We start from the raw sequence: 24,732 nt of genomic DNA on the forward strand, positions 1-24,732 counted from the left end.
TTGGGAACTTTTTGAGCACTTTCAGTACAGTCCCGACCTTGCACCAAGCGCCTGTTGCCTCTTCTTACAGTTGAACAGGAATTTGGAAATTTGTGGTAAGGTCTTATGGGACCGAACGGCTGAGGTCATTGGTCTCTAAGCTTACACACTACTTAATCTAACTTGAATTAACTTACGCTAAGGACAACACACACACCCATACCCGAAGGAGCCTCGAACCTCCAACAGGAGAAGCCACGCAGACAGTGACAAGACCCCTTACACCGCGCGGCTGCATAATTTGAAAAAGGGGCTAGGTGGACAACGATTACAAAACGATGATGAACCGAAGACTGTCGTTACCAACTGGTTCAGTTCCTAGGCGGTAGACTTCTAAGGAGAGGGGCTGAAGAAGTTGGTGCAGCCTTACAGAAAGCGTATAGATGTGAGCGGCGGTTACGTGGACAAATAGGCCTAAAGTAAATACACTACTGACCATTAAAATTGCTACACCAAGAAGAAATGCAGATGATAAACGGTTATTCATTGGACTAATATATTATACTAGGACTGACATGTGATTGTATTTTCACGCAATTTGGCTGCATAGATCCTGAGATATCAGTACCCAGAACAACCACCTCTGGCCGCAATAACGGCCTTGATACGCCTGAGCATTGAGTCAAACAGAGCTTGGATGGCGTGTACAGGTACAGCCGCCCATGCAGCTTCAACACGATACCACAGTTATCACGAGTAGTGACTTGCAAACGTCCCCATCTGTTGACTCAGGGATCGAGACGTGGCTGCACGATCCGTTATAGCCATGCGGATAAGATGCCTGTCATCTCGACTGCTAGTGATACGAGACCGTTGGGATCCAGCACGGCGTTCCGTATTACCCTCCTGAACACACCGATTCCATATTCTGCTAACAGTCATTGGATCTCGACCAACGCGACCAGTAATGTCGCGATACGATAAACCGCAATCGCGATAGGCTACAATCCGACCTTTATCAAAGTCGGAAACGTGATGGTACGCATTTCTCCTCCTTACACGAGGCATCACAACGTTTCACCAGGCAGCGTCGGTCAACTGGTGTTTGAGAAATGGGTTGGAAACTTTCCTTATGTCAGCACGTTGTAGGCGTTGTCACCGGGCCAACCTTGTGTGAATGCTCTGCAAAGCTAATCATTTGCATATCACAGCATCTCCTTCCTGTCGGTTAAATTTCGCGTCTGCAGCACGTCATCTTCGTGGTGTAGCAATTTTGATGGCCTGTAATGTAGTAAAATATTATTGTCAGTAGAAATCTTTTCTCGTGGGCTTATTTTTTATAAACAAATGGTCCTTAGTTTCGCAACACGCCCCGTACTACGTCTACTCTGAAAGGAGTGATATGGTGGGGGAAGTAGTTGCACGTGGCATATGTCAGCCGCCTACCACATGCAGTCCGTCAGTGCGGGATATGGCGTACAACACGCGGAAGCGGATGACGAGATTACATCGGGCCGCGAGCCGGCCGGTATCGCGATGGAACAAGAGGCAGCATCAAGCTCCGCGGCCAACAATGACTGGAGATACGGATGGCGGATGCCCGCGCGGAGGAGCCGTCGCAGGGCAGGCCAGAGTGTTCGGCGGCGGCCGCTGCTTCTCCGAGGCCTTCCTCTGCCACTGGTGCCTCCGTCGTCCGAAAACACTCTCTTCTGCCAACGAGGATCATCTGTTTCACACTGGTAGTCTCGCATGAGAAGCTATTCTCGACAAAAGTTGAGCTTCCACGGCCGTTATTTGAATTATCGGTAATTTTTCGAGTTCCGTACCTCAGTCGGTAAAAACGGAACCTTAAAGGATTGCTTTGTTGTCCTTCTGTCTGTCTGTCCGTCCTTCCATCCGAATGTTAAGACTCCTTTTTGTCAGAAACGGGTACAGGTATGAAGTTGAAATTTATGTCACATACTAAGGTCCCTTGGCGGAGTGAAACATTTACGCTTCTAAGTCAATGTAATCAAAAGATACCGTACCTTTAGGGTACTTCCCGTTGATCTACACTCATAATATTTGGCAGCAAGCAAGGTTTTACAGTACAGCAAAGGAAAAAATATCAAAATTGTTAATTTGTAATTATATCACATAAACTATATTTTTTTGCCAGTTGTTATCCCTCTGCCAGTTCGTTCATTTGTGAAGACCCCCTGTTCTCAGAAATGGCTACAGGTGTCACATTGAAATTTATCTCAAATACTAAGGTTTAGTGTCCCTTGGCGATGTCAAAAAACTAATCTTCTAAGCCATTGCAATCGAAAGATATGGTCATCTATAAAAACTTCAATATCTAGAGGTATCAAATAGAATCTCATGTCAAATAGCTTAGTATGGTGCCTTCATGGTGTAAATAATTTAACTTTCTAAGTAATTTAATCAAAAGATACGACCATTATCTACGAAATTATCTACACTACTAGCCATTAAAATTGCTACACCACGAAGATGACGTGCTACAGACGCGAAATTTAACCGACAGGAAGAAGATGCTGTGATATGCAGATGATAAGCTGTTCAGAGCATTCACACATGGTTTGCGCCGGTGGCAACACCTACAACGTGCTGACATGAGGAAAGTTTCCAACCCATTTCTCAAACACCAGTTGACCGACGTTGCCTGGTGAAAGGTTGTTGTTATGCCTCGTGTAAGGAGGAGAAATGCGTGCCATCACGTTTCCGAAGATCGGATTGTAGCCTATCGCGATTTCGGTTTATCGTATCGCGACATTGCTCCTTGCGTTGGTCAAGATACAATGACTGTTTGCAGAATACGGAATCGGTGGGTTCAGGAGGGTAATACGGAACGCCGTGCTGGATCCCAGCGGCCTCGTATCACTAGCAGCCGAGAGGACGGGCATCTTATACGCATGGCTGTAACAGATCGTGCAGCCACGTCTCGATCCCTGAGTCAACAGACGTGGACGTTTGCAAGACAACAACCATCTGCACGAACAGTTCGACGACGTTTGCAGCAGCATGGGCTATCAGCTGGGAGACCATGGCTGCGGTTATCCTTGACGCTGCATCACAGACAGGAGCGCCTGCGATGGTGTACTCAACGAGGAACCTGGGTGCACGAATGGCAAAACGTCATTTTTTCGGATGAATCCAGGTTCTGTTTACAGCATCACGATGGACGCATGCGTGTTTGGCGACATCGCGGTGAACGCACGTTGGAAGCGTGTATTCGTCATCGCCATACTGTCGTATCACCCGGCGTGATGGTATGGGGTGCCATTGGTTACACGTCTCTGTCACCTCTTGTTCACATTGACTGCGCTTTTAACAGTGGACGTTACATTTCAGATGTGTTACGACCCGTGGTTCTACCCTTCATTCGATCCCTACGAAACCCTACATTTCAGCAGGATAATGTACGACAGCATGTTGCAGGTACTGTACGGGTCTTTCCGGATACAGAAAATGTTCAACTGCTGCCCTGGCCAGCACATTCTCCAGATCTCTCACCAATTGAAAACGTCTGGTCAATGGTGGCCGCAACTGGCTCGTCATAATACGCCAGTCACTACTCTTGATAAACTGTGGTATCGTGTTTAAGCTGCATGGGCAGCTGTGCCCTGTACACGCCATCTTAGCTCTGTTTGACTCAATGCCCAGGCGTGTCAAGGCCGTTATTACGGCAAGAGATGGTTGTTCTGGGTACTGTTATCTCAGGATCTACGCACCCAAACTGCGTGAAAATGTAATCACATGTCAGTTCTAGTATAATATATTAGTCCAATGAATACCCGTTTATCATCTGCATTTCTTCTTGGTGTAGCAATTTTAATGGTCAGTAGTGTATATAGATAATAAAGTTTGTAGGGAAGCCGTAGAGCGCAAGTCGTACCAGCACCTGTCCGTTTTATAACTAGGCCGTCGTCTAAGGCAGGTTGCTATTTCTTAAAGTATCTTCTTCTTATGCTGGAGGCTATAAAGACACAGTAGTTTCCGACTTTAACAAGTTCAGTGAATGTCAGTCTCATATATAGTCAATTATGTAATATTCTAGTTGGAGTAAGTTAAACTAACTGAGTCTTTATAGGCTCTGATGAAGTCTCCAGCTTTAGGAGACGCAACGTTATCCACAGAAACATGCCGCGTATCGTGTTACAATAACCATATAACGTACAGCACAAAATACTATTGATCTGACCTGTCAGGTCTCAGCCTCGAAATTATTCTTCTATTTCGTCGTTCAGCTGATGTTTGTTAGGTGTTCTAAACAAGCTTTAAATACAAAAAAACTAAAATACACACCATTAATGTTACCCAATCTTACTTGTTTTATATTTTGTTGTGAAATGGTTTCCGACTTCGTACACCATCGTGAGACAATTTAAGACTGGTCAGACATTCCACGTAACATAAGCGAGACTTCTAGCAATAGAAAGACTGTTATTCCAAAGATACGTAATGATGTACTGAATATTTTTTACTCTAAAGATATGAGTATAAACATGCTGAACTACAGAAGTCATGATACTACGGAACACTATTAACATGTAATTCAGTTTTCAATATGTCTGTATTCCTCAAAGCCCCTAGGGAATCTCTCTCTTTCCAAGCATTAATCCCGACTTGTGGAGTCTGCTGTTTCGCTACATCTCCTCCATGTCATTCTCATCCGGAAAGGAAATTCTTTGAATGTTGTTCGTTAGAGAGCGGAAAAGATAGAAATCTGACGGCGCAAGATCAGATGAATAAGGAAGGTGCTTAATCACTTCCCTACCCAACTCCTGTACAGTGTATTTTGTTAGTATAGCTGAATGCGGGCTGGCGTTATCGTGAAGTAGCTTCACGCGATCTTACTGGTATTGTTCTTGGATTGCGTCTACAAGGCGTCTTAGATATTGGCAGTAAATTTCATCAGTGACGAGTACACCTCGGGGAAGCAATTCGTAGCACATCATACCGTCGCCATTCCACCAGATGCATAACATTATCTTTTCTGAATGCGTTTAGATCTTTGCACGGGGAGACTCCTTTATGTGGGCTCAACCATTACTTTTTTTTTCCCTCATGTTAGCATGAAGACACAATTTCTCGTCACCAGTAACGATATAGGACAGGTACGGTTGGAGCTGTTCGCGAGCCATTTGCTGACGAGCAAGCAGAGGTGCACGTAAGGCCACTCTCTGATGTTTGTGATTTTGGTTTAGAGCATGCGATACCCATACGAGAGACCCGATCTTTGAACCCTCCCCACTGCACACAGATGACGCACAATGGTGCAATGATAACTGTTTATCCCATTTGAAAGTTATCGAGTAAACTGACGTGGACCATAGTGAATTAATGCGTTTAAATAACCTTCATAAAACTCCAAAGGTCATCTAGAAAGTCAAAATGCTCTTCCTTAAAACGAGAAAACCATTTTCTTACCGTGCTCTGACCAATGGTAATATCCACATACAAATGATATCCCCGTGCAAATGTTGCTGGCTGCCTACGCTGCTGTTACCCCTCATTGAGCTGAACAGAAGAATATGTCGAAAATGTTCCGATTTCTGCACTCGGCACTCCATTTTCTAGTGTCCACAGCTCCACTCACTATCTCCAAATGACAATAGGTAAACTTGAATATCAAAAGTGAACTACAAATAAAAATGGCAATCAATAAATAAATCCATAGCAACCGAAATACTAACACGCAAAACAAAAACGGTAAGAACTTATGCACTAACATAGTATGTACAATTTTTTTTTTCGTATGTCAAGGTTGCGAGTATGTGTATATGCCGAACCGTGTGGAATTACCACGCATATACTTCACAAAGAACATCTATTATGCTCACATCCTGTCTACAATTGTTCAAAATATTGTGATTAGACGAAATCACAAGCATCCGGCCATAACTCTTGCAGCTTTTATTGCTCGGTGAGGTGGCTCGTAGGAAGTAGAATGCTTGAAATGTTAATTCACTTCATTATATAAATGAACAAGACGTTGTTCCTACAATAAGATGTTGGCTTCTTCAGATGACGACGCCAACTGCGGTCAGGCGCTTCTGTGTTTGGCTCTATATTGACCTCTGGTGCGAGGATGCTGCTGTGCTGAGAGGGGTGGCAAAGTCTTCAAGAGCATTGTGGATTGAAGCGAGACTCCATTAACGTCTGTGGTATCGATATGGGTTTCGATTTTGGTGTGGTACTGCGATCACTGGACGATACCACACCAAGAACACAAACCTAAGATATCTGCGTACTCAGTGAACGATAGCAGAGGTTTGGCATCATGTTAAATATACCTCAGGATGCAGGGTACCTTTACACCTCCATATTTTGTGAATTCAGCACCTATTCCTATCACGCATTTCTCTTTTGCGTATTTTTTACAGTTTTTTAGTTTGTGACAGTTGATGCAGAATACTTTCTAAATAGTTTGCAAGACATACTGATGTTTACAAAAAAACGGTAAATAAGTCATTGACAAAACTTTCTAAAATGCTTCTTCGCATTTAGGTACCCTTTAATCCAATAATACACATGTGAAGGAGACCAAGTTTTACCAGACGTGTATGATACACTGGCTGAGATGCTAGACCTATTTAACTTCAGAATTATGTATGTTAACCAGAACAACAGTTATTACGTCTCGTATTTTAATTTTTAGAATATTTTGCTACTCAAAAATTTTCTTTCTCCATAATTTATTTGAAACAACAATAAAGGTTTGTTCTACTATATAGGCACAGACAATTATAACTCACAGAAAAAAGTTAGTGCGACGCTTTTCAAACTTAAAGAGATATGTGTACCTAAATTCTGAAACTTACAACTTATGGGAAAGTGCGAGTTCAGATTTGAGCCATATTATAGTGTGTCTCAGAACATTATGGAAGCATGTTCCTCGTCCTGGCCCATTTCTTCATTTGTAGGTTTCCTTTAGCCATTCTTTTTAGTATTTATTACTTCCCTGGTTAATGTATCTTCATTACCCACATACTTCAGCAAAAATAACTATTGAAATATTTTTGTTGCATGAGGTTGCCAAAGAGATAAATACATTCTACAGAAATCAGTAGCTATATAATTAATAATAAATGAAAAGCACCAGTTTGCTTTTGTTCTACAGTATTATTTTTATTGCTAACCGGTTTTCGGCTTACAAGGCCATCTTCAGACATTTACTGACTATTATCACCAAAGAAGTTAAATGTTAGCAGACAACATTGGAAGAGAACTAACACATCTAGAGTGAAGTAGAAACATACAGTGAGTAACATCTTTGCAATGAAATAGTAAAAACTGACCAGTACATAAATAACAATGGAGTTGACAGGAACACCTTTAGCACAAAATAGGAATAGCATGCCTACATAACAGTTTCTATTAATAAACAAAACTAATAAAATAAGATAAAATTAGTACTAGATAAAGCTGCATCAAGAGGTATTAAACATGGAGAGTGATACACAACCAATTAAAAAAAGGAGAGACAGTTGTCAATGTAAATACAGAATACATGAGGAACTTAAGCATCAATAAGATAAACAGAAATTAGTAAATACAGGAAAATTGAGGTGTTTGAGGGAACCTACAGTTTGAGAGTGTGATGGTACTGCATTTTAACATTAACATTATAATCAAAGCAGTGGCTGTATACCTGTTTACATTAAATAAATGAGCAAAGTAAAATATGAACAGTGCTTGATGAGACAACTACAAGGGGAGTTAAACATGGACAGTAATACAAGTACAAGTTAACAGCAAACCCTTAACTATTGAAACTACAGCATATGTGGAATACAAAGACAACTGTAACAAATAAAACAACTTAATGACTACAGGAAAATGGGAATATGTAGGAAGAGAGAGTGTGGGAAGTAATGAACAACAAAGATGATTATATGAAGTTTAGGAGAGGGGAAGTGTTGAGTTGTGTCTGGTCATTTAGGATGAGATCTGGACTGTGAGCAAGATGTTTGTTAATTTCCAGGGCTTCCAGCAGGTTGAGTTTATGGCCTTTGTTTGCTAAGTGAAGTACATGGGACACTGGCTGGTAGTTGTGACTCTCACTCAGTACATGCTCAGGAAATGCAGAGTCTGAATTCTGCAACCTCCAGCTGCGTTCATGTTCAGCCAGCCTAGTTGATATGTCTCTGCCTGACTGACCAATGTAAAATTTGTCACAATCAGAACAGGTGATTTTGTATACCCCACTGTTGGATAATAACTGGATCTTGTCTTTGCTACTAAAAACACACTGGGCTGTAGTGTTCCTGACATAGTAGGAAACCCTATAATTGCAGGATTTCAGTGCTTTGGCTACAGTCTGTGATACCTGACCTAGAAATGGTACAGTACACCATTTCTTGCAGACAGTGGATGGGGAAGCAGGTGGGGCATAGAGGAGGGGTATAATTTCCCGTTTTTGTTTTCTGTGCAAGATGTGGTCAATAAGAACTGGATTGTAGCCATTGGCTGAGGCAATAAATTTTATTGTATCTAACTCTGCTTTAAAATCATCTTTGGACATGGGGATAGATATAAGACGGTGTACCATTGAGTGGAAAGCTGCATGTTTGTGATCTGTGGGGTGTTGTGAGCAAGAAGGTATTACTGTGTCTGTAGTTGTTGTTTTTCTGTAAATTTTGAAACAATGTGTGTGTGTACTGGTGTCAATGGTGAGATCTAAGAAGTTTATGGATTTGTTGCCAATTTCCATAGTGAACTGGATATTTTTATGTTGACTGTTTAGGTTTTTCAAGAATGTATTGAGTTGTCTTGTAGTACCAGTCCACATACACAGGACATCATCTACATATCTAAACCAGTATTTGATGTTTGCACTCAAAGTTTCTGTTTTTAGAAAATTTTGTTCAAAATGGTCCATAAATATTTCAGCCAACAGTGGACTAAGAGGGGAACCCATAGCTAAGCCATCTAATTGTTTATGAAGAGTGCCTTGGAACTGGAAATAGTTCTGTGCAAGGCAGGTCTGTGTGGCCAGTCTCAAGTCATTCAATTCCACAGGATTGACATTAGACTTGTGCATCAGCTCTATCAGAATGTCAATACATTCTACTACTGGTATGTTAGAAAACAAACTGCTGACATCAAAGGATACTAATTTATCAGTGTGTGAGACAGATATACCTTTTAACTTGTTTACTAGGTCCACAGAGTTTGAAATACCATGCTTTGGTTTGAATTTAGTCTTGCTCTTAATTAGGACATCAAGTTTACTGGCTAGTTTGTAAGATGGAGCAGTGAATGATGATACAACTGGACGAATAGGAACATCTTGTTTATGCAGTTTAGGAAGCCCGTACATTCTAGGAGGCACTTTGTTCATATTAGTTAACAGTTTTACTTCAAATTCAGAGAATACGCTTTTGCATGAAATGATTGCATATTTAACATCCTCTTTGAACAATTTAGTAGGGTCTTTAGGAAGGACTTGGAAGCCTGTGGTATTCAAAAAATCATGAACTTTATCCACATAATTACATTTGTTCAAAAGCACAATACTATTGTCTTTATCAGATTTTGTGGCAACGATACCTTGGCGTTGTAATTTCTGTTTTAAGGACTTGAGGGCGTGAAAGTCAATAGACCGTGGGATGTTACAGACGAATTTAGTTTCGTTCTTTAGTGCATTGGCAACTATATATTTTGCAGTGGTGTCTTTCGTTAAGGCATAATCAATATCAACTTTCATAACATCCAGTTGTTTTTCTGATGGAGGGTGGGGAGGAGGATATTTAAAACCGTTTTCAAGCACTTATTGTTCCTTTGGGGACAGAACCAAGTTCGATAAGTTAATTACACGTTGCGAAAAACTTTGTTTACAATTTGAGGTTAGAGGTTCACTCACAGTGTATTGACTTTCACGCCCTCAAGTCTTTAAAACAGAAATTACAACGCCAAGGTATCGTTGCCACAAAATCTGATAAAGGCAATAGTATTGTGCTTTTGAACAAATGTGATTATGTGGATAAAGTTCATGATTTTTTGAATGTTGTTCTACCAAGAACCGACGGAAGATTCTGTTAATATGAGCTACATAATTGCTTAAGGTAAATTATATTTGTCTAGCAATTACATTCTAGATATATCTAATTATTATGTGTAACATTGTGGTGGGTACTGTAATATAATTTCACAATCAGTTTCCGACTATCGAAGCATCTTCGTTGCTAAAGGAAGTGACGAAATGTAAATTATTTGATGGTCTAGACTGCCTGAAAGTAACTGAACAACAAACTAGTAGGAATGATTTAGGATCCACTACAAAAACCATCACTGTTTATACAAAAAATTGAATCATATCTGAGGAATTGATGCATGTATTCCTCTCAGTAGTATGGGCTGCTTTGTTTTAAACTAAGCGCCCTTCGATTTTCTCTTATCAAATTTCTTGGTGTGTGGCATTGTTAGTATTTATTACACGTTAATGAACATCTAGACACTGTGTTGCACTTACACAACAAACTTTCATCAGTTCGCCAACAAAACACTTCACTAGAGCCAAAATAAACAGGAGAAAAGATGATCATTTATATATGTTGGAAACTGACAGTGTTACCAACATACACAGTACATCCCGAACAGAATCACTGAAAGCAAAAGTTTTTTTAGCCGTTTAGCAAAATTTTTAAGACTTTCTACAATTTAAATAGCTCGGGCATGGCACCGTACTCTTGTGTGAGTCTAAAATTTAGTGCATAGTGGTCATCTTTCATTTTAAAACCAATAAAGCAAATATCAGTGTAATCTGAAACGATCTTAGGATTTAATAAAGTAATGAGAAATTTGTATTTCCCTATGCACAGTACCCTGTGTCCTTAGCTAAGCACCAACATCCCACATAAATGTTCACACAGGTGAAGGCTCCTGTGCAGGAACTCAGTAATGACAGTATCCTACTTTCGTAAGCTGCAAGGGTAATACTAGCAACAGCTTCAAAATTCTCAACATCTACATGTACCGGGTGATCAAAATGTCAGTATAAATTTGAAAACTTAATAAACCTTGGAATAATGTAGATAGAGAGGTACAAATTGACACACATGCTTTGAATGACATGGGGTTTTATTAAACAAAAAAAAAGCAAAGTTCACAAAATGTCCGACAGATGGCGCTGGACAGCAAAACGTCAGTGACTGCCCATGACAATCGTGTATAAAAGGAGCTGTAATGAGAGAGAGGATCAGATGCGCCAGCAGTCGCAGCATGTTGACGTTACCTGAAAAGGCACTTTTAGTGAAGCTGTATTATCAGAATGGGGAATGTGCTAGTTTAGCGTTACGATCCTATCGCCATAGGAAGGGGATTCGAACGGGTAAAGGTGCGTTGACAAATGCAGTTGTGGCGAGAATGATTTCGAAGTTCGAAGCCACAGGTTGTTTAGACGATAGATCCCGTAATGGCCGACCGAGCACAAGGTGTAATGCTGTTGAGACAGTTCAGGAAGAAATGGAGACTGTAGCGGGTCCGTCTATGCACGGGGAAGTTAGTGCTCGTGCAGTCGCACGTCACACCGGCATTCCGTACACTACTGCTTGGTTGGCACTGAGGCGTACCCTCCGATGCTATCCGTACAAAATCCATCGGTATCATGAACTGTTACCTGGCCATTTAGTGAAGCAGAGGGCATTTGCGGTGTGGGCGTTTCAAAAGATGGCGGAAGATGACGATTGGTTGAGTAACGTGTTGTGGACCGATGAAGCTAATTTCACGCTCCGAGGGTCTGTCAACGCCCACAACTGCAGAATTTGGGCTACCGAAAATCCTAGGACTGTCGTGGAAACTCCATTGCACGCCAAGAAAGTCACGGTATGGGTTGGATTTACCACATCTACCGTTATCGGGCCTTTTTTCTTCGAGGAAATGCGTGATTCTGGTTTTGTAACTGCTATCGTGACGGGTGAGAGGTACACCGATATGTTAGAGAATCGCATCATCCCCAGCCTGGCTGATAAACGCCTGCTGGAACTTACGATGTTTATGCAGGATGGCGCGCCACCCCATATTGCTAGACGCGTGAAAGATCTCTTGCACGCGTCGTTTGGTGATGATCGTGTGCTCAGCCGCCACTTTCGTCATGCTTGGCCTCCCAGGTCCCCAGACCTCAGTCCGTCCCATTATTGGCTTTGGGGTTACCTGAAGTCGCAAGTGTATCGTGATCGACCGACATCTCTAGGGATGCTGAAAGACAACATCCGACGCCAATGCCCCACCATAAATCTGGACATGCTTTACAGTGCTGTTCACAACATCATTCCTCGACTACATCTATTGTTGAGAAATGATGATGGACATATTGAGCATTTCCTGTAAAGAACATCATCTTTGCTTCGTCTTACTTTGTTATGCTAATTATTGCTATTCTGATCAGATGAAGCGCCATGTGTCGGACATTTTTTGAACTTTTGTATTTTTTTGGTTCTAATAAAACCACATGTCATTCCAAGCACGTGTGTCGATTTGTACCTCTCTATCTACCTTATTCCGTGATTTATTCAGTTTTCAAATTTATACTGACTTTTTGATCACCCGGTATATCGTTAAGAACTTCGTTCTGAGACATCGATTCTATCAAATTTAATGGCAAAACCTAAACTGTAATCTATACTGGCATCCTAATTGACCGGTGCCCTCGTGCTTCCTCGGCGCGGAAAACTTGTTCTCACCTTAACAAGACGTGCCACCTCCTTTGTAGCATGTAACTGCTACTTCCGGCGTTGCAAAGTCTGGGGACTCGACGACGCTTCCGTCCGATAAAAAGCTTCTGTCCACTTTCCTGTCGATTTCACTCTGATTACAGACGTTCAATAAAATACCACTGGCTTTCCATTGTATCTGAACGAACAAGACCGTGTTATGAAAAATGATTCCGCGGTTTTAATAAACTGTGATAACTGTTTCCGTAACAAGGCATCAGCCACGTTACTTCAGTACAAACTTGTATGTGGAGGTTGTGTGACGAATCTGTTTAACTTATAGAACAAAAAAGCCAGTCAGTAAGATTATATTTATTCAGGAAATAAGTAGAAGTATAAGATCAGACTAAAAATTTAGAAACTAACGAAATCCGCAGGACTCACATATTAAACCCTAATCACACTCAATAACAAATTTGGCAATAAGTACACAAAAATCACTATGGCCAGAACAGCGAGAACTACTGTTCTTCTCAACCGTCTACACACACAATGTAAAACGTACTGAATTGAGAGAAAAATTGTTTTATATTTTCTCTTGTTATAGACATTTAAATTCTAAACAACTATATAAACTTATTACATAAGTTTGCGAAGAATTATAGACCCTAAAAATATTTGATAGTTAGTTCCTAACTTTCATAATCGTTCGTTTGAAATAATACTTTCAGAGCATTTTTCGACCTATAAAACGTCGGGGCACACTCGCAGATAGAGAATATCTGAATCTGTTAAACAGTGTTGAAGATCAACAGCTGGTACTGATGATGGCTTTCACCTATGAGTCATATTTTTCGCCTCGTAGAAGAGATAAAAATTAACGTGACCGGAGAGAAACACCGGAGAAGAAAGAAACACGATGCATTTTTTTTTTTTTCCGAGCGAGGGTGCCGTGGTAAAGATAATTTCCTTTTTTTCCAACGTTCTCCCAGCTTTGATTCGGACGACCATTTCCTTTCCTCCGAGATCTGCACATTTTTCCTTCCATCGCATTCTTCTTTTGTAGATTAAACTAAGTTTATTTTCTCTCACCAACTATTTCTCACCAGTTATCTATGTTATACTAATATTCTTCTGTCAAACTTCATTGATTACCCTATTTAGTGTCGTCAATTCCTCCTCTACAGTGGTATTCACCATCGTAACATCTAAAATCAAGGAGAACTTGTAGCACCAATCATCAGTTCTTCAATGTTGTACCTCCTTATTCGTTAATTCTTCCTGATTTTCTGTAACTTTCTCTTACCTATAACGCAGTCGACGGGCAGTGAAACTCGCCCCTCCTTCATTCCTTCTTCCGTTCGAAGAAGACGCAGGAATACCCATACGATACTCGAATTTGGATACTTATCTTTCTGCCACAGGTCAAGACACAAAAAGAAAGCCGGCCGGAGTGGCCGTGCGGTTCTGAGCGCTGCAGTCTGGAGCCGAGCGACCTCTACGGTCGCAGGTTCGAATCCTGCCTCGGGCATGGATGCGTGTGATGTCCTTAGGTTAGATAGGTTTAATTAGTTCTAAGTTCTAGGCGACTGATGACCTCAGAAGTTAAGTCGCATAGTGCTCAGAACCATTTGAACCATTTCTGAACAAAAAGAAAAACTTGTTTCATAGAATTTTTGTGAAGGTTGTGATTTTGCGGCTGTCGACTGTTAATGATGAAACAATTAATTTACTTCAACTCGGGTTTTAAAACAAATGAAAAAAATCCCTGCTACAGATGTTAGCAGTGTCTGCTAGCGGTTTATAGATAAATCACGTACTTAAAACAAATCAGAACTCTATAGATTTTGACAATTATTCACAATACTAGCTCTCATTTGGGACCCAATTAAAGAAAATGAGTTTCAGTTTCGAGTAAAGCTATTAATTTCAAAAACAAATGGACAGAAAAGTGTTCTCTTCATTAACACATCTACAGAGCTTATATTAATCATAACCACGGATGTTTTCTTCCAAGAAGTAAGCAGCTAGTATCGATATCTGAAAGCTGGTTGAATCTTAATACTAAAATTTAAGTCACGCAGCCTACAATAAATTTCGCTTCCTACTCTATTGTCTGATGTGACAGAAGAAGAAACAGGAGTCGATTTAGAAGAGATTGGGCATCCAGTATTAAAATCAGAATTTAAAAGAGCTTTGGAGGACTTAAGATGAAATAAGGCAGAAGCGGTAGATAACATTCCATCAGAACTTCTAAAATCATTGGGGGAAGCGGCAACAAAACGACTATTCACGTTGGTGTGTAGAACGTATGAATCTGGCGACATACCACCCAACTTTCCGAAAAGCATCATCCATACAATTCCGAAGACGGCAAGAGCTGACAAGTGCGGGAGTTATCGCACAATCTGCTTAACAGCTCATGCATCCAAATTGCTTGCAAGAATAATATACAGAAGAATGGCAAAGAAAATTGAGGGTGAGCTAGGTGACGATCAGTTTGGCCTTAGGAAAAGTAAAGGGACGAGACAGGCAATTCTGACGTTACGGCTAATAATGGAAGCAAGGCTAAAGAAAAATCAAGACACTTTCATAGGATTTGTCGACCTGGAAAAAGCGTTCGACGATGTAAAATGGTGCAAGATGTTCGAAATTCTGAAAAAAGTAGGGCTAAGCTACAGGGAGATACGTATCCTGTGTACAACACCCAAGAGGGAATAATAAGAGTGGACGACCAAGAACGAAGTGCTCGTCTTAAAAAGGGTGTTAAGACAAGGATGTAACCTTGCGCCCCTACTGTTCAATCTGTACATCGAGGAAGCAATGACGGAAATAAAAGAAAGGTTCAGGAGTGAAATTAAAATTTGAAGTGAAAGGATATCAATGATAAGATTAGCTGATGACATTGCTATCCTGAGTGAAAGTGAAGAAGAATTAAATGATCTGCTGAATGGAATGAACAGTCTAATGAGTACACAGTATGGTTTGAGAGTAAATCGGAGAAAGACGAAGGTACTGAGAAGTAGTGGAAATGAGAACAGCAAGAAACTTAACATCAGGATTGATGGTCACGAAGTCAATGAAGTTAAGGAATTCTGCTACCTAGGCAGTAAAATAACCAATGACGGACGGAGCAAGGAGGACATCAAAAGCAGACTCGCTATGGCAAAAAAGGCATTTCTGGCCAAGAGAAGTCTACTAATATCAAATACCGGCCTTAATTTGAAGAAGAAATTTCTGAGGATGTACGTCTGGAATACAGCACTGTATGGTAGTGAAACATGGACTGTGGGAAAACCGGAACAGAAGAGAATCGGAGCATTTGAGATGTGGTGCCATAGATGAATGTTGAAAATTAGGTGGATAAGGTAAGGAATGAGGAGGTTCTAAGCAGAATCGGAGAGGAAATGAATATGTGGAAAACACTGATAAGGAGAAGGGACAGGATGATAGGACATCTGCTACGACATGAGGGAATGACTTCCATGGTACTACAGCGAGGTGTAGAGGGCAAAAACTGTCGAGGAAGACAGAGATACGAATACATCCAGCAAATAATTGATGACGTGGGTTGCAAGTGCTACTCTGAGATGAAAAGGTTAGCACAGGAGAGGAATTCGTGGTGGGTCGCATCAGACTGGTGACAGAAAAAAAACCTATTGTTAGTGAAACAAACAAAAACGGCCATGATAACAATGTACAAACGTGCACAGCTTCAAAGTGGCAAGCCATCGTGAGTTTAAAGGTGTCAAATAGTCCTGTAGCCCATGATATCAGCTGCATCGGGACTTTGTGCGGAATTGCCTCAACAGCTGAAAATGTATCCCTAACGGGGACTTGAACCCGGGATCTGCTGCTTACAGGGTACTTCGATAATCAGTGGGCCACAGCGCTTATCGCAACTGCACGGACTATCTGGTGCGCTCCCACTCAGCATCACCTACCTGCAGTCCCCGTCCTTGTCCCCTATGCTTGCTAATTTTTCATTCCCGCTGGAGGTCGGACGTAAATGTGCTTTCGCACTGAAGGTTGTGGAATTAATTATATGAATGCATGGTGTCTCTTCTTTCAAGCCGGCCGGAGTGGCCGAGCGGTTAAAGTCGCTACAGTCTGGAACCGCACGACCGCTACGGTCGCAAGTTCGAATCCTGCCTCGGGCATGGATGTGTGTGATGTCCTTAGGTTAGTTAGGTTTAAGTAGTTCTAAGTTCTAGGGGACTTATGACCACAGCAGTTGAGTCCCATAGTGCTCAGAGCCATTTGAACCATTTTTTCTTCTTTCAGGCATGTCGGAAAGAACAGACACCACACATTCATATAAACATTAACATATATTGAAGGTCAGATTAAGTGATTCTTATGTCGGTTCTTGGTTTTCTTTTTTTATGTCAAAGGTAATCGTGGACGATTTGGCTATGAATCCAGATTCTCTCATCGCATTCACATGATGATGTTTGAGAAAAATGATGGGCTTTTCTTCATGGCTGAAAGTGACCACACGTGGCTGGAGGAGCAAGATCAAGTCTTGAAATTATATAAGTGCTCCCCCAAAATCTTTGATTCCCAAACAAACTGCACCTTTGTCAGACATACATGGCAGTCGTATTCGCCGGGAAGATCTTCCACCACACAGCAGCCTGGGACAAGACTGCTTACACCAAGGCCCAAGCTTTCTGTTTTCGTCTCATTCTCTAGAAGAACTAACAAACACGGAATGAAATCTTGACCGACTTGCCTACGAATCCACTTTCTAATACAGCAGTCACATAATCATTAACTCCCATGTGCAGCACTGGATCTTTCAGAAAAATGATGGGCTTCGATGCATGACTGAAGAAGACCACAGACGGCTGGAAATGCAATACCAAGTCTTGATGTATTAGGTTGGTGCATAAATTCGTAGCGTTGCTGTTTTGCAAGTTGGTATTCCGGGTGCTAGGGGTTTATTTATCGATTGTCATTTTTCGTTTGTATTTCACTCTTGCTATTTGAGTTTACATATTGTGATTTTGTCATTTGGTCATAGTGAGTGGAGATGTGGAAGCTAGAAAATGGCGTGTCAAGTGGAGAACCCGAATCATTTCCGACGTTTTCTTCTGTTTGAGTTCAGTAGAGGAGTAACAGCAGCGGAGGCCAGAAACACATGCGCCGTGTATGGGAATAATGCAACTGGGCAGAGCACGGCAATAAAATGGTTTTCCCGTTTTGAGGAGGACTGTTTTGACATTAGTGAATCTCGACGTGCTTGAAGGCCTTCGGGGTTTGATGAAGGCCGTTTAAACGCATTAATCCACAGTTTTCTACGTCGGTGAACTAGAGAACTGAGAAATGCGATGAACTGTGTTCATTCCTCCATCGTGCGACATTTGGCTGCAATGAAGAAGGTTCAGAAATTCAGGTGTGTGGGTACTGCATGCTCTAAGCCAAAATCACAAATATCATCTCTGGTTGCTTGCCATCAATTGGCTTGTGAACAGCACCGACCATTGCTAGCCTATATCGTTACTGCTAACACAAGAAAAAGGAAGGAATGGTTGAGCCCCAGCAACTCGCAGCACAAAGACCTGTGCGCATCCACAACAGATAATGTTATGTATCTGGTGGAAACCGACGGCGTGACGTACTACGAATTGCTTCTCCGGGATGTAACCATCACTACTGACATTTACAGTCAACAATTGGAGACGCAGCCCATGAACAACGACCAGGAAGACCGATTGAAGTGATGCTTATGTACGATATCGCCCGCCCGCCTTCTGCTAGACCTACAAAAGACACTATGCAGGAGCTGGGTTGCGAAATCATTTCGCACTCATCTTACTCACCTAGTTTTATGCCGTCAGATGTTAACATTTTCCGCTCTCTATCGAATCAACCTTCAAGGAACTTGTTATCAAATGTTAAGTCCGCTCCGAACAAGGCTTGACAAGCTTTTCACCTCAAAACCACCTGATTTCTACACTCGAGGAACTGAAACGTTGCGTTGGCAGACTGTAAAGAGTAAAGGAGAATATATTATTGGTGACTGTTATGTGTATCTGTTGTGTTTTATTAAACTTACGGCAACACGCTACGAACACATGCACCAACCTAATATATCACCGTCCCTCAAAATCTTCGAATCCTAACCCAGCTGAAGGCCTGTCAGGCGAACATGGTCGTTGTGTTTGCCAGGGGAATCTTATCCGCTACCGAGCAATCCGGGGAGAGACTGCTAACACTTAGTTTTCCTCTCATTAAAAAAATGGTTCAAATGGCTCTGAGCACTATGGGACTCAACTGCTGAGGTCATTAGTCCCCTAGAACTTAGAACTAGTTAAACCTAACTAACCTAAGGACATCACAAACATCCATGCCCGAGGCAGGATTCGAACCTGCGACCGTAGCGGTCGCGCGGTTCCAGACTGTAGCGCCTTTAACCGCGTGGCCACCACGGCTGGCTTTTCCTCTCATTAGAAAAAATAATAAATGCAGATGGGAATCTTGATCGATGTTGCTATGAATCCCCTCTCTAACATTACCTTCAACCGATGTGGTGTTCCATATGGAGCGTGAGATCTTTCGGGAAAAATCATGGCTGAAAGCGACCTCAGATGGTTGGTTGGTTGGTTTGTGGGATTGAAGGGACCAGTCTGCTAGGGCCATCGGTCCCTTTTTTCAAAAACTTCACCCACAAAGAAAAAAAATGAACGATGGAGATGACAAGAGACGACACAGGACAAGAAAGACTCAGACAGAGACAAGACTAAAGGAATTAAAAAGCACACAGAGTGTGACAGGGGTTGGCCGAGCATAGAGACAAAAAAAGGGAAAGCCAACCACCTAGAAACACACTAAAAAAACCAGTCTAAAATCGTAGATCAAAGGCCAGACTCAACACAAAGAATGACAAACACTTAGATCAAGTGGTAAAAAGCCCCCTGCCCGCATAAAACGCAAAACTAAGCATGGCAGTGTCGACCTCAGATGGCTGAAAGAGCATTATCAAATCCTTAAAGTCTACTATGTCCCCCATAACCTCCAAATCCTAACACGACTTAATATCATACCACCATGATAGTTGTGTTCCCCGAGAGAACCTTCCCCCAAGCGACGGCGTGAGCAGAAACTGCTGACAGAGAGCCTCCAGTTCATTGGAGGCCTGACCGAATCGCTTCCTAGAGTTGTGTGTTTTCGAAATGGTGGTTATTCCAGGTGGTAACTGTTAGTCACAGCACTGTGACTCAACAGAGCAAGTGGACGCCGCTTTGGCAACAGCTCTTCGCTTCCCGCTACTCGACCTCCGGTCGGCAGCCGGGAGCGCCATTCTCCAAGGCCGCACCGCCGAGTGACCAGAGGCCCGCAGTCTGCGGCCGGGGCGGAAGAGAAGAAAAAAGCCGGCGGGGCGAGGCTGGCCCGCCGTCTCCAGACAGCGTGACGCCGGCCCGCCAGCGTGAAACCACAGGTAACACACGCCGAACGTCGCGGCACCGCCGCTCCGCTCTGGTATTTCCTCCGGTTTAATGACACAGTAAAAGTGGCCGTGGGAAGAGCACCTGCGCAGTGACAGCTGAAAAACAAGCTCCGCTCGCTGTATCGCCGGGAACTGCACCCCGTACCATGCGGTCTCGTCACGCGCTCGATTGCTGGGTGCTCGCGGCTGAATTGATTTATGGCAGTTTTCTGTCTCGAACGCAGTCTTGCGCTCGCTGATAAGAAAAATATCCGCGAACGTTTTTTCCCTCACGAGAACGTCGGTACGTGAGGAAACAGCAACAATTACGTAACACCACCTGCATTAATCTCTGTCAAACGTAAATGTTTAAGAGCTCTTTTGTTAGCTACATAGATGAACTGGCGGGAACGGGAGGGGAGGAGGAGGGGATGTCGGCGACTATGTGGCCGATCTTTGAAAAGCAAAAATTATGTAAGGTTTTATGATATGTTCGTGATGTGTGTAGTCTGGAATCCAGAGATGGTGATAGTGCTCTGGGCTCCCAATATAATATTTTAGTTAAGGGATGTGGATATATTTGGAATCGAAGCAATGCGATAAAGGCTATGGAATGGGTGTTGGCAAAGGTCAAGATGGGGGATGTAAACGGCAGGATGCGAGTAGGACTATAGTTACGTAAGCAAAGGCTGGACATACCTTCATTTGCCCGCCCGGTTGGCCGTGCGGTCTAACGCACGGCTTTCCGAGCGGGAAGGAGCGAGGTCCGGTGAACCTGCCAGTCTGTGAATGGTTTTTAGACGGTTTACCATCTGCCTTGGCGAATGCGGACTGGTTCCCCTTATTCCGCCTCAGTTACACTACGTCGGCGATCGCTGCGCAAACAGGTTCTCCACGTACGCTTACACCACCATTACTCTTCTACCATAGGGGCTGGTGTGAGACGTTAAACGTTCCCCGGCGGAGCGGGGGGGGGGGGGGGGGGGTGTCCACCGGGGGCCGAACCGCACAATAACCCTAGGTTCGGTGTGGGGTAGTAGAGGGGTGAAGTGTACTGCGGTAGTCGTCATGCGGTTGTGGACCACTGCGGCTGCGGCTGCTGGGACGAAGTCTCTCCGTCGTTTCTAGGTCCCCGGTTAACATACAGTACAATACAATACCTTCATTTGGAATAGAAAAGACTGGTCTGGGAGAGGAATGCGATTGAAGTTACCCAGCGGACGGACGTGGAATGTGTGATGTAAGAAAGTTGGGACATAGTTATGGTGGTGCCGTTGCAGTTCATGGTTGGGGGAAACCGTGACGTGTTGGGATGCGATTTTACAGGAGGTATACAGGCCTGTCGAAAGTATTACAGACATTTGGGGAGGTGCGGGGAATTTTATTACTTAATACGGGATGCGGGTGGAGGAGGACTATCTAATACGGAAATCGAAACAGAGTGCGTGATGTTCAAAGCTTCAAGGCCTTGAAAGGAGTGGCAAAATTTGGGACGGTCACAAATCCATGCAATATTTACCTACGTTAGGATGGGTTCGATGAGTGTAGATACGTATGGTGATCATGGGATTTAGTCGCCATATCGCTCTTTATAGTCTACTGTCCTCTATCTTTGCGGTGTTTATATTTGGGGGACGATAGTCAGTTGTGACGTAGATGCGTAGTTGGCAAAATCAGTCATCATTTACACAAACAGAACTGAAATTCACTACTTTGGCTGTTTTCTGCATCAAACTGCAAGAAGGAAATCTCGGATGGATTTTCCTATAGCTAATCTAAACTGTTGTACCCGGTTAAATAAATTTTCAGTCATTGTGTGTGTCAGACTCTCGCATGGCTCCGCTGATAGGTCGTTTCTATAAAATCTTAAGTTTCTAGTTCTAGGCCCTGTCAGAGAAGAAATCTAAACATGTTGCCAAATTTTGTTTCTGTGAATAGTTTTCAAGGATCTTTACGTCTTTTTTGCGTCCAATCGAAGAAAAATAAGTCGAGTGATTCCATGTCGTAAATGCAGCGTCGTGGAGCTATGCCTGTAAATAATTATTTAATCCATTCATTCACACATCGAGTTCCGTAAATCCCCTCATAAAGGAGAGCCAAAAGGCTCTTATACTCGGCTGAAGGGACTACTCCGCTTCTGTTAAAATTAAGACTTATGTTCGATATTAGAAGACTTCACTTGGCCAGAAATGCCCTTTTTGCTAGTGTAAGTATGTCTTTAATGTTCTCCTTGCTCCGTCCATCATGGGTTATTTTGCTTCCAAGGTAGCAGAATGCCTTAACTTCGTCTGCTCGTGGTCCCCAATTCCAATGTTAAGTTTCTCACTGCTCGCATTTCTGCTACTTCTCATTACGTTCGCCTTTCTTCAGTTTACTCTTAATCCACATTCTGTACTCATTAGGCTGTTCATTCCATACAACACATCCTGTAATTCTTCTTCACTTTCGCTGAGTACAGCAGTGTCATCAGTGAATCTTACCACTGATATCGTTTGACGCTGAATTTTAATCGCACTCTTCAACCTTTCTTTTACTTCCCTTATACCGCTTTACGCATTACACTCAATATAATTAATATATTTATAGAATCAACCTCCAGACGGTCCAAGGTTTTGAGGAGATTTCCCTTGGCCCCGAGGTGAATGCCGGAACTGGGTATCCACGCCGAAAGATCCCCACTGGGGTCCCCCTGGCCCATTGCCAGTTCGATGAAATTTGGCTCAAAAGAAAGAAGCCCTCCCAGCTTTCAAAAGTTGGGAATAAAAACTGTGAAAATAGAAAAAATCATAAGAAAATTTGGTCTTTTACTAAATCAGCAAACAAATCAAAGTAATCTGCCCAGACACTCTGGGAGCACAATGGCATTGAAACAAAGTACAAAGGAAAGCCCGAAATACTTGTACTTCTGTTCCAAAACTATTTCAGTGAGGAAGATATCGAACTGTAGTTCCTCGTTTAAATCGTTGCACGAATGTCAGAAATACAGATAGTGAAATAAGAGACCAAACTACAGACTAATTGAAATCGCTCAACAGAGGAAAGGTCGCTGGACCCGATGGGATACCTGTGCGATTCTACGCAGAGTGCGCAAAATAACTCGTTACAATTCTAGCAGCAGTTTGCAGTAGGCCACTGGAGGAGTGAATCATTCGTAGTAACTGGAAAACAAGCGCAGGCCACGCCATTTGACGACGAACATAATCGAAAAGACGCACAAAACTGTAGACTTATATCGCTGGCATCAGTTGAACAATTTTGGAATACGTTTTAGTCCCACGTGTGGTGACATTTCTAGAGACCGCAGACCCCTCTGTAGGTATTAACAGTAGTGTGCAAGCAACGAGCCTGTGAAAGCAAGCTCTCTCTGTGCATCCACGAGAACCAGAAGGCAGTAAGTACCGGCGCGCTGGTTGATTGGGTGTTCCTTAGAAGGCGTTCGATAGAGTTCCACAATTGCTGCCTAATAAACTACGAGCGTGTGGAATATCAGACCAGCTGTGTGACTGGACTGAAGAGTTTCTAGCAAACAGAACACAACTGTCAATGGAGAAATATCTTCAGACATAAAAGTAAATTCGCGCTTTCCGCAAGGGAATGTTACCCAGTGGATTACGTCGTAAGACCCAAGGGACTTTTCGCGTATAATGCTGGTATGCGAAGATGTCGTAACACTAGAAAATTGCAATGAAATGCAAGAAGACCTACAGAGGACCGACGCTTCGCGCAGGGATTGGGACTTGATCCTCAACATGCAGGGTGAAAAGTATTTAAACCGACAAACTCTGGGAGGTTGTAGGGGACATCAAAACAAATATTTTTCCCTAATATCATTTTTTCCTATGAGGATTACTTAAACCGGTGGAGGCCGTATTACGCTCTTCAGTTGTTAGAGGCCGTATTGCGCTCTTCAGTTGTTAGAGGCCGTATTACGTATTAGAGGGCGTATTACGCTCTTCAGTTGTAGGCAACTGCTGACCACCTGTGTAGTAGTGCATTATCTCTGTATACTAATGGAACGATACAACTGGAGTGAGCACACTGATATGGCTGGTGCGTACAACGTAGCGTACCACAACGGACGAGCTGTACAGCGGGTTTATCAACAGCAATATCCTAATCGCCGTATCCCGCATCATACGACCTTTGCTGCTGTGTACCAACGTCTGCGTGAGACCGGGTCATTTAGCAGATTACCTGGACAGGGACGCCGTCGCACAGTAAGAACGCTGCAATTTGAGGAAGCTGTCTTGCGGCATGTGGAGCGGGATCCTTCAATTAGCACTCGTGCAATTGCACGTAACATGGGGATGAATCAGACGAATGTAAAGACAGTCCTTCGAGAGCAATTGTTACGTCCATTTCATTTGCAGCGTGTCCACAACCTAGAACCAGTTGATTATCCAACCAGAGCACAGTTTTCGCAGTGGTACCTGGAACAGTGTAAAATGCATCCTACATTTCCATCCTCTGTGCTGTTTACCGATGAAGCAGCGTTCGGGAGTGATGGAGTCTTCAACATGCAAAATTCGCATGTTTGGAGTGAGGATAACCCACATGCCACAGTTACTAGCGCTCATCAAATGCAGTTCTTCGTTAATGTGTGGGTCGGTGTTGTTAGGGACTGTTTAATTGGGCCGTATCTGCTACCTAGGCCATTAAATG

General features: G+C 42.8%; 1 protein-coding gene across 1 annotated transcript in view; it reads left to right on the forward strand.

Moving 5' to 3' along the window:
- Positions 1–24,732, forward strand: part of LOC124594454 (serine/arginine repetitive matrix protein 1-like) — a 116,757-nt gene that overhangs the window by 55,333 nt on the left and 36,692 nt on the right. The window contains exon 2 of the mRNA XM_047132830.1: positions 19,833–20,123. Within this exon, the coding sequence (XP_046988786.1) occupies positions 19,833–20,123 (291 nt within the window). The remainder of the gene's footprint in view (positions 1–19,832; positions 20,124–24,732) is intronic.

Source organism: Schistocerca americana, chromosome 2, assembly GCF_021461395.2.
Source record: "Schistocerca americana isolate TAMUIC-IGC-003095 chromosome 2, iqSchAmer2.1, whole genome shotgun sequence".
Lineage (NCBI taxonomy): Eukaryota > Metazoa > Arthropoda > Insecta > Orthoptera > Acrididae > Schistocerca > Schistocerca americana.